Source organism: Plutella xylostella, chromosome 14, assembly GCF_932276165.1.
Source record: "Plutella xylostella chromosome 14, ilPluXylo3.1, whole genome shotgun sequence".
Lineage (NCBI taxonomy): Eukaryota > Metazoa > Arthropoda > Insecta > Lepidoptera > Plutellidae > Plutella > Plutella xylostella.
The window spans coordinates 20,351-37,030 of record NC_063994.1 but is presented as its reverse complement, the minus strand read 5'-3'; the positions used below and the strand labels follow the sequence as shown (position 1 = coordinate 37,030).

General features: G+C 39.7%; 1 protein-coding gene across 3 annotated transcripts in view; it reads left to right on the top strand.

Moving 5' to 3' along the window:
- The window catches only part of LOC105395782 (prothoracicostatic peptides), a 50,029-nt gene extending 39,778 nt beyond the window's left edge, over positions 1 to 10,251 (top strand). Inside the window, exons 6-7 of one of the 3 annotated variants that reach the window (XM_038120709.2) lie at positions 2,723 to 2,857; positions 9,579 to 10,251. In XM_038120709.2, the coding sequence (XP_037976637.2) occupies positions 2,723 to 2,857; positions 9,579 to 9,607 (164 nt within the window). In that variant the 3' untranslated portion in view covers positions 9,608 to 10,251. Of the gene's footprint in view, positions 1 to 2,719; positions 2,858 to 9,578 lie in introns of all 3 variants that reach the window. The other 2 variants (XM_038120708.2, XM_038120711.2) reach the window with 2 other exon arrangements.
- The last annotated feature ends 6,429 nt before the right edge of the window (positions 10,252 to 16,680 follow it).

Below are 16,680 nucleotides of genomic sequence, written 5' to 3'. Positions count from 1 at the left end.
TGAGCTGTGGATAACTCTTTTGAAGCAATTATCCTTGTCTCTGTGGTCTCTTCACACCTTTGTTCTACAGCTGTCCAAGGCCTAAGCGTAATTGTGAAGCCTTAACAGTTTGTCTTCTTCATCTTTCTTATTAGTCCGTCTGGTAAACGAAAGCTTGGAGATAGAGGTGAAGACCTGCGCCTCGGGAGGAGCTTCAACAGACACGTCCGTCACGCGACTATGATTTGGGAGAAATGGCCGAAATCTCAGGCTATGTAGCCGATTCCTTGTTTATTTTTTATCAAGTTACTCGGATATAAATAGTATTCGCCCACTCAATTGTTAATTAATGAGCTGTGCTTATTTACCAATATATAGGTGGCACGGTTACATGCATCATAGTGAGTTATTTAATTTTAACTACGTTGATGTCTAAAATTAAATAAATTACTTCTTATCATTAAATAATAATGTAAGCTTGTCTATTTTTAACCAAACTCGTAACTGAAAATTTTAGCCAACTATGATTATATCCAAAATTAAATAACTTACTTATTATGAAACAATAATGTAAGCTTGTCTATTTTTAACCAAGCTCGGTGTAAACTATAGCCAACTATGATTATGACTAAAATTAAATAACTTACTTACTATGTAATAAATATGTAACTTGTTTAGTTTCAACCGAATATGGTTTTGGTAATTTTTAGTCGAGTTGGTAATTTAGAAATAGACGAGTACTTTGTTAATAATAGCCAAGAATATTTAGCAATACTTGCTTGTACAATATTAGCTAAGCTTAATTGCATAATTTAAATATGTCTTGATTGAATGCAGCTGAATAATTTTTTACCAAGCTAAATTGGTACTTTGCTAAAAAATATTTTTTTCAGTGTATGGGTAAACCGATACTATTTTATTATATTCTCTGTGGGGGTGTCAGTAGCTGCACCTGGCTCTCTCGAGTGTATGCAGGTTTCCTCACGATGTTTCCCTAAGAGCGATGGTATACATTGTACTTTAATTCAAAGAACTCATTGGTACATGTCAGCTCCGGGATTGGAACCCGCATCTCTGGTGTGAGAAGCGGGCGCTTACCCAACTGAGCTACCCGTTGGTAGCTCAGTTAGGTAAGCTCGACGCTCTAAAACCGATTTACTATATATGTATACTAATATATGTTTTGAATGGACGTGTTTGATACCATTTTGGTATAGGTACGTAAGCGTACTACTTACTTATCGAGAAGAGTTCAATCAGATTTCCTCAATTAGCTTCGTTTTGTTTCTAAGTGCAGTCGGAATAGTTAGATAAAGCAGAACTACAGATTACCAAATAGTTAACAGAACTAGGAAGTCGCATGTCTGCACGGATATGTCCGCGCTGAGTCTGAGCCAATACATAATTAAACTTTCACGAGACTAAACGAAATTACGAAATACGAAAATAAAGTTGGATTGTATCTTGTGGTCAGCACGGATTACTGAGAAGCTGAAGTTAAAGGAGAGGAAAATAAGAGTCCCCTAATGTGGTTAGGAAGTTGTGTGGAGTTGTCCGGCTCCCGGGCTCCGCTGCGACGCGCTAATATTTCATCTCCTCGACTCGCAACTTGGACTCCATGTTTCTTGTTACTTTCTGTGTGTTCGTTAACTTTGTAACATCAATATTTGCGCTAATAAAGGCCTTTGTAACTCTCCGCCTCTGCCTGTTCTACATTTAACGAAATGTCTCCTAAATTCCGAGTTGATTTAGCGCATGTTTTATGGGCATTTCCGTTTGAAAGTTAATTTAAAACATTTTAAAGTGAAATGGCTCTTAAAAGTGATCAAATTATAGATGATTGATGTAATCAAGTCTGATTGATTTCATCTCGTCTCAGTTTTAACGACGGGGGCCCGAGCCGCCGCGCCGCCGCCGGGACGAGAAATGTCAAGCGTCGCTCAACAATGTCCGTTATGTAGTGTTTTTGTGTATTGAATTGGCTATTTTTAGTTTATTATTAATAAGAGCTGTGTACATGAACATATTCAGTGTCTCCCTGGTGGTACAGCAAGTCATTTCCTGATCGCTGGCGTCGTCGTGTAACAACATAATATTTTGTCATAAAAACGGAGATGTTTTTGTCCCGTAATTTACCAATTTGTGTCACTCTGCGGGTGGATTTTTAAACATCAAAGATAAATTATTGAAAAATATTCATAGCAAATTGTTTTTTTCGTGAAAATATAAATGAGGTATTCATTTTACAACATTTTACGTTAAATTGATAGGGACATACGTTTATTTCTTTACATATATACCTACTTAACCTATTTGGAATAAGTACCTATTGCACTAACTATTCTACTAAAATTCTTAGACAATAATTTTATGTGGTATTCAATATACGAATGATTTAGCGGTATGCCCTCTTCCCTCTGACTAATTTAGATGTGGAACGTTCAGCCCCTGTAAAACTAGTAATCATAGGTAAAGTTCCTGTAATAACTGACCCTTAAACCTTCGGCCAGTAACTTCTATGTATACTTCCAAGAGATTTCCCGGATTCCCGTAGTGATATCTCGCTTATATTACACTAATAGTGTAAGTGCCAATGAAACTCTTGGCAAGAGGCCAACCAGTTGGCGTAGTGGGCGCACTGGCAGCCTGCACCCCCGCCCTGTGAGCACTGTGAGCACTGTGCAGGGCTTGTGATGACGGAGGATACTGACTGGAGGTGGTGGTGTGTGGTTGTGGTCAGCAGGCGCGTACTACTGGAAGCGGCAGCCGGGCTGGACCAACCTGCGCGGCATGTGGGGCAAGCGCGCCGCCGCCGCCCCCGCGGCCCCCGCGCCCGCCCCCGGCGCCCCCGCCGCGCCCGACGACGACTGGGAGCACGGTGCGTGCCCCCACAGCCGCGGCTCACGAGCGAGGGCCACGGCTATCGTACCGACTGTAGGGACTGGATACCAGCCTGTTGAACCCTCATACTCTAAAATTGATGAACTTAAATTAAAGCCTGTAAAATTATTGTTTTAAAATCACTTATTCTAACCATTCTAGAAATAGCTCTTTTTGTACCTATGAATAGAGATAAAGATAGTGACATTCTGTGAAAAGGGTCCCTCGACGCCATTTGAGTAAACCCTCGTGCGCCCTCCGCGCCGCCGCCGCCGCCGCCGCCGCCGTGTAGTGTCCCTTTTAGCGAGATTGCACCATCGCGGCGGCGTCGAGTTACAATACGCAAATATTGATAATAAAATTTTCGCCTACACCATTTCTTCATTCGGTTCGGTACGATAGCCATGCGGTCCTAGAATATTTTAAACGAAACTCTTATTACATAACAAAAACAAGAATTGTTAAAAGATTGCCGATGATAAGAGTTTATTTTAAAATGTTGCTCAATTTAGGTACTGTGGCTGCTTCAGCACCGTTGGATGTGGAATGTCACCTCTCTCTCTCGCACCACACTCCATGTCTGTAGCTGATAGCCTTCTTCTGTCTTCTAGTCTCCTAGTGACACATATTGTACATACCTAGTAGTAACCCTATAGTGGCTGTTTGTGTCCATCACCTCTCTAGCGTGTCGTAGAGCCTCGCAGTAGTGCCTGCCCCACCGTGTCTCTGTGTTGTATGTAAATAAACGATGTTTGTGTTTGATTGTTCTAATTTGAATTATTCATCAACTTTATGTATTGTGTTGTGTAGTACTTAGGTGATTGTTCAGCTTACGAAAATAAATATTACATTATCATGACGTCATATATTTTAAATAAACCCAGGGACAATTAATTTATCTTTAAAAAATGTAGTCCAGGAAAAAGTTTCAATCATGATGAATTGTCCGTTGGGTTAAAACAAACTCTGTTCCAGAGGCATAACTTCCATTGAAAATTTCATCCATATTTTTCTCGATAATAAAAATTGGGAACATGTCGGCAGCGCCGTAAAATTTAATTCGTTCGTTGTTCGGAAGGAGTTCCGCTCCCCGGCGACGCCGCGGCCGACACGACACGACACGACACGACACGGCAACGACGATAAAAAAAAATCAAAAACTAACTCAAAATCCCGCATTAAAATTTTCAATTGTACCAGAAAATGTCTTGGGGATATGTAATATTAGCTTTACTTATGTCGTTATTTCGTACAGCAAGGAGCATCCGATTGTATTATCAACTTATCTGAAGTATCGTAGCCCTTCCTATATACGTTTATATTGTATCGTATGTGGCAAATATCGTAGGTTTATATTTAAGAAAAAGTCATTGTAATTATTATTTTATAAATCGTGTCGTGTTTTGACAATGTCCCCGCCGCCGCGCCGGCCTCGGCAGTGGGCCCGCGCGCGGTGAAGGCTTAATGCTTGAAGTCCCGACGGACGGCCGCCGGGTCGGCTCATTCCGGGACTCGGCAAATAGCGCGGACATAATGGACCAACTTGCTGCTTAATTAAAAATCGTTAATCGTTTAGGATCTATTATAGTAACAATAAGTTTTTAGATTATTATTGGCTCTCTCTGAACTTATCGGTTGGTGGGTATATTTCGCCCCTCATCCTTTCTTTTTCATAACCAATTTTTTTTCGGTGGCAACACTGAAAGCGCTAACATCGCGATCTCAAAATAAATTGATAATATTCTTATTTAGAAAGTTATTTATAGCAAAATAACATTCTTTCACACCGCAATTACTTAATATTATTAGTGATAGTAGTATTTTACAGTTGTGATAGTGATAAAAAGTGCTAAAAAAATATAACCTAAAATTTCAAAAAATAACGATCAAAATTTAGATTATACATTATGTTCATCGTAAATAACATGGAAAATGGATAATAAAATGAGTGATACAGAAGATTCCTCGCAAAATATAAACATAGATAAGTCGCTTTCAATGCGAAATGAACAAAATGTTAACCCCAATAAAACCCTAGTGCAACAAGTTTTCCACAAAGGTCTCTTTAACATTGACTCTAAGCCTAGAAGCAACTCTTTAACGGATACTAGTGAGCTGGTGAGAATGCGCAACACTGAAAAATCATTAGATTCGCGTTCACTTACTGGCGAACATGATATGCCAACTGCCAGTGACAACAGCTGTGAGTGGCAAACTGTGCCGATACTTAGACAAGATAAGAAACGGAAAAGAGTTTCTAACTCACCGCCATCAGAGTCTCCAAAGGTACAACTGACTAATAGGTTCTCAATACTACCTATGTCAGATGTCCCCATCCAGTCATCTACCGAAAAAAAGGAATACAAACCACCGCCAGTGATCCTCTACGGAATTACAGATATAAACAAACTATCTAACCTTATTCAGACAAGAATCACAAAAGATAACTATGCACTCAGAACGGTAACTAAACAACAGCTACGAGTTACATTCACAGATCTTGAAACCTACAAAGTGTTTATGTCTCTAATGCGTGAACATAAACTGATAGGCCACACATTTACCCCCAAATCTGAAAGGGCCTACAGAATTGTAATCCGAAAACTACACCCATCAACTCCAACAGAGGAAATCAGAGCGGCGATAGAAAAAACTGGAAATACCGTTCGGGGAGAAATCATCAATGCAAGGTTTGGTCAAAACAAGATCCCCACAGGTACGTTCTTTGTTAATTTAGAACCAAGCCCAAATAATGGTTGTGTAAAACAAATTAAATACATTTATAACACCTCAGTAGTTATAGAAGACCCGAGAAAGAAAAGTTCTATAGTCCAATGCAAGCGCTGTCAACAGTATGGACACTCGAAAAACAATTGCTTAAGACCATACCGTTGTGTAAAGTGTGCAAAAAGCCATAATACAATAGATTGCCCTATTAAAGATAAGAACACCCCTGCCACTTGTGCGCTATGTCTTGAAAACCACCCTGCTAACTATAAAGGTTGTTCTGTTTACAAGGAAATTAGAGACCGGAAACACAACAGTAAAAATAGATTCACAAGGAACACTCCCCACCAGAAACCAACTGAGACCACTTCTAGTCCTCAAAGCGAGACCCAGCTGAATACTGAAGATAAAACTCAAAATAAGCCAACATACCGCACCTACTCTGAAGCTACAAAGCAACAGCCATTGCCATCATCAAATGATACTGAACCATCAACACAGAAAGATAACTATCTCCAATCTATAATAATAAAGCAGACTGAAAAAATTGACCAGCTTATCACACAACTTGGGACATTATTAAGCCTAGTGACCATGTTGGTTGGAAAAATTCAACACTAACTTAAGAATAGGAACTTGGAACATAAATGGGCTGACCCCAAACAAATTAGAACTGAAAACATTTATACAACTGCACAAAATGGACATTATACTTATAACTGAATCACATCTGACGGACACCAGCAACTTTATACTGCCTGACTTTAAAATTTACACTGCAAACCACCCAGATGGAACTGCTCATGCAGGTGCTGCCATTCTCATTAAGAGTAGCATCAAGCACTATTTGCTACTTCAATATCAAAAAGCTTTTCTACAGGGTGTTGCGGTAGTGATTGAGGACACAGGGGGTGATTTGGTAGCTGCGTCAGTATACTGCCCACCGAAACATAAAATAACACACAACATGTTTAAGGATTTCTTTGACAGACTAGGAGGAAGATTCCTGGCTGGTGGTGACTGGAATGCTAAGCACACTGTCTGGGGCTCAAGACTCATAACCACAAGAGGAAGACAACTAAAGAACTGCATTGATGACAAAAACTACAGAATACTCACTACACGTGAACCAACTTACTGGCCCACAGATAGGAGTAAAATCCCAGACCTGCTAGACTTCCTAATCTCCAGTGGCATATCAAATTTATATACAAAGACAGAGAGCTGCTATGATGTTGCAGGTGACCACTCCCCTGTGATTGTCACACTTAGCACCTCAGTAATTCAACAAAAAAGACCCGAAAGATTGTCGAGTAATAAAACTGACTGGGAGGCTTTTAGAAAAATCATACAGAATGAAATAAACCTAAAACATAAACTTAAAACCCGAGATGACATTGATGATGCCATTGTTAAATTCACTAACCTTATACAGGAGGCAGCTTGGAAAACCACACCTACAGTAAAACACTCTTATCAAACTAACCACAACTTCTCCCTGGAAGTAAAAGAGAGAATTCTAGAAAAGAGACGTTTAAGACGAGTATGGCATGTCAGTCGACTTGCATCTGATAAAACAGCACTAAACAAAGCTGCAGCTGAACTGAAAAGATTCTTGGCCAATATAGAAAATGAAACTGTACAAAGCCATCTTGAAGCCCTGTCACCACAATTAAGTGTCCACTCTAAATACTCGTTGTGGAAAGCCACTCAACATCTAAGCCAACCCCAACTAGCTGAACCACCAATTGAGTACAATGACAAATGGGCAAAAACAGATGAGGAAAAGGCAGAAGCATTTGCATCACATCTTAAATCGGTTTTTCAAGAGAATTCCGGTAACAACCAGGAATCTTGGGAAAAAGAAGTGGATGATTACCTTCAGAGTGACTATCAAATGAGTATGCCAATACGAGCTGTATCTCCAAAGGAACTACAGAAAGAAATAAGAAAACTAGAACTGAGAAAGGCTCCTGGCTTTGATTTAATCACTGCTGAGATACTCAGAGAGTTACCACAGAAAGCGGTCATCTACCTAACATACTTAATCAACAGCATCTTCAGACTTTCCTATTTCCCTTCCATCTGGAAAATCTCAGATATTATTATGATCCACAAAGAAGGTAAACCTCCAAACCTAGCTAGCTCTTACCGACCAATCAGCCTCTTGCCAGTAATGTCCAAGCTGTTTGAAGGATTATTTAACAACAGACTTCAGCCCATAATTTCTAAGGGAAACCTCCTACCTAACCACCAGTTTGGGTTCAGAAAAATGCACTCAACAATAGAGCAACTCCACAGGGTATGCAATAAAATCAGAGAGTCATTTGAGAAGAAAGAGTACTGCTCGGCAGTTTTCCTGGATGTTCAGCAGGCCTTTGATAGGGTGTGGCACAAAGGCTTACTCTACAAGCTAAAAATGGTACTACCACATACATACTATTCACTACTGGAATCTTACCTCAGTGAGAGACTATTTCGGGTAAAGTGCAAGGAAGCCCACTCAAAACTTTATGACATAAAAGCTGGTGTTCCCCAAGGCTCTGTGCTTGGCCCCTCCCTGTACAGTCTTTACACAGCAGATATACCTCAGTCCAGAAATGTCACCACAGCCACCTATGCTGACGATACAGCAGCCCTATCTAGCAGCAAGACGCCAGAGCAAGCCTCGAAGCAACTACAAGAATATCTTGGGGAAATGGATAAATGGTTGGAAAAATGGAAGATAAAGGCAAGTGCATCCAAATCAGTGCACATCACATTCACCCTAAGACAAGGTAACTGCCCACCAGTCAAACTAGGAGGAGAGGCACTCAAGCACGTAGATAATGTCAAGTACTTGGGTATGCACCTGGACAGAAAACAGACATGGAAACATCACATTCAGCAAAAGAGGAACGCAATCAACCTGAAGACACGAGAACTAGAATGGCTCATCAACCCAAGATCAAGACTAAGCCTTGAAAATAAATTGTTGGTATACACATCTATTCTCAAGCCACTGTGGACTTATGGCATAGAACTTTGGGGCACTGCAAGCACTTCAAACATACAAGTCATACAAAGGTGTCAAAATGCAATCCTTAGAAAAATAAGCAACGCACCCCTATTCACCAAAACATCTGAAATACATGAATACTTGAAAGTTCCTACCGTGTTGGAGGAGGTTAGATCTCGAACAGCTAGATACAGAACGCGACTGCAGATGCATGTGAACCCACTCGCCGCCCAGCTCACTAACGAACTGAATTGTACCCGACTCAAGAGACACAAAATCCTGGATCTTGACAAAAGGGGACTAGTTTAAAACATGGGGAAACAATCAATGGATGACAGACCCGACATGTGACGCTCACAGAAAATACCTGCTTATGGTCTCAGGACCGATCGCAAGTGGCCATTAAATAAGAAAAAAAAAAAAAAAAAAAGATTATTATTATTATTATTTGTTTTTTTTGACAGAACGATTTCAGGTTCAGGTCACAGTTTTATGGCATCTTATAACTTGGCTAGTTCATGATGTGCTCCCATCGTAAAAAAATATTAGATAAATAAATGGTAGGTATTATTTAATATTTTACCCTTAAATACCCGCGCCGCCGGCAGAGGGCGCGCGTCCTCTCGGGTTATTGTTGTTCAGTATACAATTTATTTATATACTTACTTATTTCTGTACATACTTACTAAGTTGTTTTTTCTTTTCACCTTATTATGTGTAATGTGAATATAATTAAAAAATAACTGTTCATCTGTTGCCGTTCATTCTCACTTGATTAAATCATCAATAGTGCACAGAGCGTCGCACTTTGTCTGTGTCCTACATTAAACACTTGTAGTACCTTTTACCTTCTCACTTGTACCTACTATATAAACTATCCATATACTATGTATTATGTACATAAACAACATAATTATCTAAATTTTTAAGAGTTAAAACCTTCGTCATACCAATTTAGTTTGTACGTTATTCATATGTAACTTATATTTTACAGAAGGCAGCCCATCTCAAGAAGAGGCCTAGACGACCCGCTATACTGACAACCTGTAACATACTCCACATATTGTAACTGTCACTGTAACACTGACCGACATATCGTAGTTCCATACCCGCTCGCTAGATGGCGCTGGCGGCGCGCGCTGGCTCCCAACCGGCGCAGCGCGCGCGGCCCGACCACCTCTATCGTAATTTACTGTAGTTATTACTACTATCATAAAAATCCAATAAAAAATATTGTGAAAGTTTATGCGACCATCTGCCTGTGGGTCGCATATTTTCTGATTACGAGTAATTCGTACAAATATAGCTCTATTATTGTTAACAATGTCATCTTCTAGTGTTAAAGTTTAATATAATTACGTGTAATTGTTAAGATAAATGTTTATTTTTACGAGATGTTTCATAATACTTATGTACATGGTAGCGGTAAGGGAGGCTAGTTAGTAATCAATTACTTAGTCATATGTACAAGTCAGTCGGTGTACCTACGTGTAATGTATCAGATAGCTTCGGATCATAAGTTGTCCAATAAAAGTTCTCTCGGAAGCGTTGTCTTGTTTTATTTATTACCATTCCTATTATCCCCGCATAGGGTTTCGTTCCCGTGTTCCCGGGAATTCCCGTTCCCGGGAATTCCCGGGAAATTTGTCCTTCCCGAAACCGGGAAATAAAATGCATTCCCGGGAATTCCCGGGTTTGATTTTTAATCGATTCCATGCTATATTTTCATCTTTATTTATCTGTTTCTCCTACCTTAAACAAAAAAAAATATCGGCAGGCTTGTCGTCTACGATCAGAAACTCGGTTTTGTTGTAAATTATTGGAAAATCATACGTGTTATTGTTTTCGCGCAGCGCAAAGATCCATGAGTCATCTACATCACCTTGTTTCACCTCTTCCTGATTCAATATTTTCATGTTTATTTATCTGTTGATCCTACCGCCTACCAAAAACCAAACAATTTATCGGCTTTTACATATGTGACCAAAGAGTATGTAAAAGCTAAAAGTGTTTCTTTCCGCATGTTTGCAAATGTTTCGGCAATAAATATTTTTTTCTTTCTTTCTTTCAAAACTAATGTGACGCCTGTAATTTTTTTTAAAGTCCCCATTTTGTGTACGTGTTTATTTTTTATAAAAATTACTATCGCATAGAAAAAACCAAAATGAGAAGTAGGCTGAGCGATAAACCGTTAAAAGAATTATTTTTTCTAAAACATTACCTTAAGAGTAATAAATTTTCAATTTTAATTATATGTCATAATAATATTATTTTCAAACTGTTAATTATATTATAATACCTTTGTTATTGTTTAATGTACAATTAAGAAAAAACAATAATTTGGCATGTAAAACAAATCATTATAATTTTGGTTCTTAATTTATCTGACTGTTGCTTTTTTCTACCTATACGAGTGATAAAAGTATATTTGATTTAATTGTAAGTGTTTTAAATAGACTTTTAATACCCAAAAATAGAAAAACCAAGCATTTAATATTAATTCCCGTTTCCCGGGAATTCCCGGGAAATCTTGAAAAAAAATCCCGTTTCCCGGGAACAGAAAAAGGTCGGGAAAAACGAAACCCTATCCCCGCAGTACTTCAGGCAGGCTTTTTATTTTTCCAGGAAAGATAATGGGGCAAATAATATGATTAATGAAATAAGGTAATACGTATTCATGAATATACCCTGCCGAATGTTGCTAATACATTGTACAGTACATTGTATTAGTAGGGTTAAAATTAATAAGTAGAAAGCACAACGTTACGATTTATAATAATATTTGGGGATATAATAATATGTGGGGACATCTCCCAGACGGCCATCTGAACACAAGCTAAGGAGAGTCTATCTAGAGAGCTATCTTCAAACGGCTGAACCAATTTTCATGAAACATGGCTAAGAACACTCGGGGTAACATTATTACCTATCACCCATATTCAGATTCAGCCGTTTGTGAGTTACGCAACTAGATGCACAGCCACGTTAAACTTCTAACTTCTTTTTTAGTCGGTGGTTTAAAAGCAAGCTATAAGGTAGAGTACACGAATGGTAGGATGCACTCCTGTATCCAGCTAAATTAGGTAGGTATTTTGAGAAATTTGTGAATGTATAACAGTACTTTTCCAACGCAAATTTTGAAGTAGACTTTCTGATTTCGATCCTCGAGGGAGGCGCCTGCAGTGCTCGCTGCATCAGGACCACATCAGGACGTAGCGAGCAGGGATGCACTCTGTCGGCTGGCATCATTAAGATAATTATTATGATTATGATGATAAATATGCATGCTTGAGCTGTTTTCGTCATCTGTATTTTGAATATTATTATGAATTTCCTATATTAGTATATTACGAGGGCGGGTCAATAAGTCCGTGACTTTTATAATTTCCCGCCACTTAACTGAAAGAACAACATTGCTCCTGTCAACAAGCAACTGTCAGTTGACATCTGTCAAAATTTGGACAAGTTACGTCACTTGGTTTGTGTTTTACACCCGTTCTTAGCAACTACCGCGTGATTTAAAACATAATGGAAAAAAACTGAATTTCGTGTGCTCACTAAGCATGATTTTTTGCGGAAAAAAACCATCACTGAAACCAAGGCTAAGCTTGATAAAGATTATGGGGACTCTTCACCATCAATATCTATGGTAAAAAGTGGTTTACTGAATTCCGTTGTGGCCGTACCTACAAGTACGGAAGATGCCGGACGTTCATGGCACCCAGTTGAGGTCTCTACACCTCAAATGATTGAAAAAATTCGCGACATGGTGTTGGCCGATCGGAGATTGAAAGTGAGAGGGATAGTGGAAGCCACAGGGATATCACGTGGCTCAGTGGTTTCAATTTTGAATGATCACTTGGGTATGAAAAAGCTTTCCGCAAAATGGGTGCCGCGTTTGCTCACAAACGCAATCGAATGACAACTTCGCAGGAGTGTTTGGCGTTGTTCAACCGAAATTCGGACGAGTTTTTGCGCCGTTTTGTAACCGTGGACGAAACGTGGATCGTGGATCCACCACAACACCCCAGAGACCAAACATCATTCTAAACAGTGGATTTCTCGGGGTGAATCGGCGCCAAACAAGGCCAAGGTGGGTATTTTGATGACCTCGAGAAATCTTATTTTTTGGAAGGGATAAAAAAATTGCTGAAACTTTGGACAAAGTGTATAGAGCTTTATTACTTTATCCAAAAACCAGCATTTTCTTCAAAAAGTCACGGACTTATTGATATTGACCCGCCCTACGAGGGCGAGGGCTAAGTCACAATATATAAAATTATATAACCGTCTTTTTACTACTTACTAGTTAATAAATAAAAAAACGTAAGTAAGCAAGTATTTATAGCAAAATCAATAATATCGAGTAAGTACATAATAAACAGGGTAGTATCAAAGACTATGAAATCTTCCAAAATAAATGGTGGCCAAGATTCGATTGTGTACCCTAAATTTACAAATTTATTTATTCAACGGTGATATGACTATTCTATGCCTAGCCTATCACGTGAGTACAAAATTAAATGTACCTTCAGCGAAAAGCGAGTGACTTACGTAAGTATACTACGTACGTATGTATCGAAGCCACGACGAGCGAATTATCGGCCAAAGCTATCCGAGCACAAAACATACAGCAATGATTGTTGTCTATCAATACGCAATCTGCTACATGGTGTGTGTACACACATCAGGCGATTGAGCCCCCCGCGCTCCGCGCCGCCGCCCCCGCCCCTCACTCTGTACACACATTAGCTCGGATTACATTTCACCACTAAAATGGAAAGCGAGAAAATTAAAATTGGAATCGTTATTCGCGAGTTGGTTCTCAATAAATATGCAAATGATTGAAAGCAAAAAACGTTATTGGAAAGTGTTCAATAGCTTTCAAAATCGGAAGGGACTTCTTACATTGTTGGTGGTCTTAGTTAGGAACTACTCTATAGGTGTCTATAGTAACAATTAAGACTACCAGTACTGGTAGCGGTCACATCATCTACACATCCACACGGCACACCCGCATACGTACCTACACAGTAAACACGTATAAATTATAACTTTCGGACTTTCGCGCTCAGAGTGAGTGTTTGGCGCGCGGTGGCGTACTGCCTGCGTCGGGGAACATTCCGCGTCACGGGAATTTAAAACAGAGACATAGTTGTGAGTCCTGCGAGCAGCGACCGCCCCGGCTAGTCCCGAACGCAAGACTCTGGACATTTGCGAAATATTCCAGCCCGAAACTTTTACATTATTCAATAATTGTTCGCATAAATTGTAAAAACTTCCCAGTTCCTCTCAGTATGATAGCGGCTACTCCAACAGCAATAACATAGCGTAAAAGGTATGGATTCTGGACCAAGTCCCTAAAGTAAAAAGTACGCGCAAACTGCCTTCCTAATAGTTCCTAAGCTTGGACCATTTCCCACCACGCTGCGCTGGTCCACTACTGCGGGTTGGTGGGTTCACATAAAGCTGCGTACAGACCGGCCCAACAAACGCCAACGAACGGGTTTCGTTGACCTTCGTTGCTACAATCTGCCCTGTATTGTGTATGATAAATATCCATCGTTGGGATAACCACTGGCGTTCGTTGGGCGTTCGTTGGCCCGGTCTGTACGCAGCATAATAGATGTGCTAGATCTAGATATTCGGGTTTCCTAACGATATTTTCCTTTACCGTAAGAGCGCGATGGTAAACACCTGGCTTTGTGACCAGTGACCACCCCTAACATCCCTTTCCGATCTACGTAATCTTGCGGCCGTAACCCCCTTCTTCCAGTGCCATATCCCGATACGATAAGAAGACGAAAATGTTAATAATTATATGTACATTATTATAGTTATTTTATTGTTATATCCTTGAACAGTGTATGTTCCATGTTGTAAATTAGCTTATTTTATTGTTAGTCATTTTAATTGGGTATTATAAATACAACATTTACATAGTACATTTAAAGTGGTCTCAGGCCGCAAGACACGGCGCTTATTGTAGCTAATGTAGACACACGACCGCGGACTTACAGACTTACACCTCATCTGAATTACAAAACGCGAACCACGGAACGAGCTGCAGAATGAGACTCGAAGATAATACATTCGGAATCAAATAACACTGCACCTTGCACATTATTGCGTGATACGACACGAGGATAATGATGACGGCGTAGAATTGAAAATACAAATAGCATGTGAGGTTTATTCCGAGAGCTCCCGGCTGAGAGCACCCGGCCGTGCCAAGTTATGGCCGCTATAAACTACCCACACTAGTGCGTCCCACGGTGTGGTCCTACCACGAGTCCTCGACTGCATTACATTGCTGTAGTACGCCGCCACGAGGCGGCCGCGATGATTGCGGCACATATCTGATGCCAGTCATGTAGATGTGAGCAGCAGGCGGCGGCGGCGGCGGCAGTGGCCCGGCGCGACGCTCCCTCGTGGTAGCGGCACCTCGGCCACGCTCGCTACTCGTTTGTTGAGAACTAATTGAGCGCAATCACTCACATTACGCACATGAACTATACACATTTTACTCATTTGTACGAGTGTTTTATATAAATACACTGTAAAAACTGGGTTACGAGCCTACGAGGGGACTAAATGACATGAGTAATGCTGAACATCCATGAGTGCAGGGAGCACGTCTAGAAAGCTGAGGCGACGCGACGGCAAGCAAGATCTTAATACATTGAAACTCGTGGTTAGGTATGAAGTCATTGAGTTCTAATATGTAGAAATATAAATCATCTAGTCTGGCAGTATTGTTCGATACTTACCAGTTTTCGATCATTTTTAATATTTGTATGTGGGTAGATTGAAATCAATCTGGGGGGCACGGCAGTGCCCCCACCAAGTCGAGCAAAAAAGCGGCACGGCCGTACCATCCTTTTCTCGAAGCAATTCAGGCCATTTTGGACCCCCTGTAACTTCGTTGTGGATAAAACTAGAAGACTGAATTTTCAATAACCATGCAGGCATTGTAAAGACACGGTATAATTAAAATTTCATTAAAATTTGAAACAGTAGTTTAAGAATTATAACGGGTCAAAGTTTCTTAATTTTGTCACTGACTCACTCACTCACTCACCGATCATAAAAATTCTAAGGCACTTCTAGCAGACCTACGAGTAGAAGCTTCAAATGACAATGGGCGTTTTGGGACCTATGTCCAATAAAGATGAGACATACATCGTTGGATAGCTCTTTTCAAGTGAGTAAAAAAGTATTATGACGACAAATCCGTATAAGTTGTCCATTTTGAAATATATTCGTCGGAAGGAAGTACTTTTCTATGGCATTGCACCCTCTCTCCTGATGACAGTTAGGGCGTAATACACGTAAACACGTATTATTGAAATTGGAGAAATTATTCAAAATTCAAAATTCAAATTCAAAATTGTTTATTTACGTTAACCAAAAATATGCTTAAATGCTAGTTGCTGAAGCCTCCTTTTAAGTATTACAAACACCTGTGCCAGGAGACTCCGCTCTTCCTATAGATACTTATTTTGTACGCATATACAGGTTCTAGTTTTATCACATTAACAATTTTGCTATGAATTTACTAACAATTAAATACTAAAAACTAAATTCTAAAAGGCATGCAGGTTATTTAATGATTGGTACATTAATAACAAAAATAACAAAAGGAAAATTTTTAGTGTGTACAAAGTGTGCAAGTCTGTATAGTTTCGTGTTTGTGTATATATATATATATATAAGTATGTGTGTACATAAATATGTATGTGTGTGTGTGTGTGTGTGTGTGTGTGTGTGTGTGTGTATGTATGTGTGTGTGTGTGTATGTGTGTGTGTTTGAGAGAGTGTTACATTTTAGTTGGTAAGTACTTAAGAATGGGTAATTAACTACCATTATAAATATGAGCATGGTTTAATATATAGGTAAAGTAACGGCATTACTACTTATTACTTTATATGTGTATGATTATTATGAGCATTACAATTATGTTCAACTGGTTTTATTTACTTACTTACTTATTCCCAATCTCCGCTGGGGAGCAAAGGGCCGAAGTGAAGCGCCGCCATTCTTTACGATCTTGGGCCAGCTCAGAGACATCCCCGCCTGGCCCATTTCTTTTTTC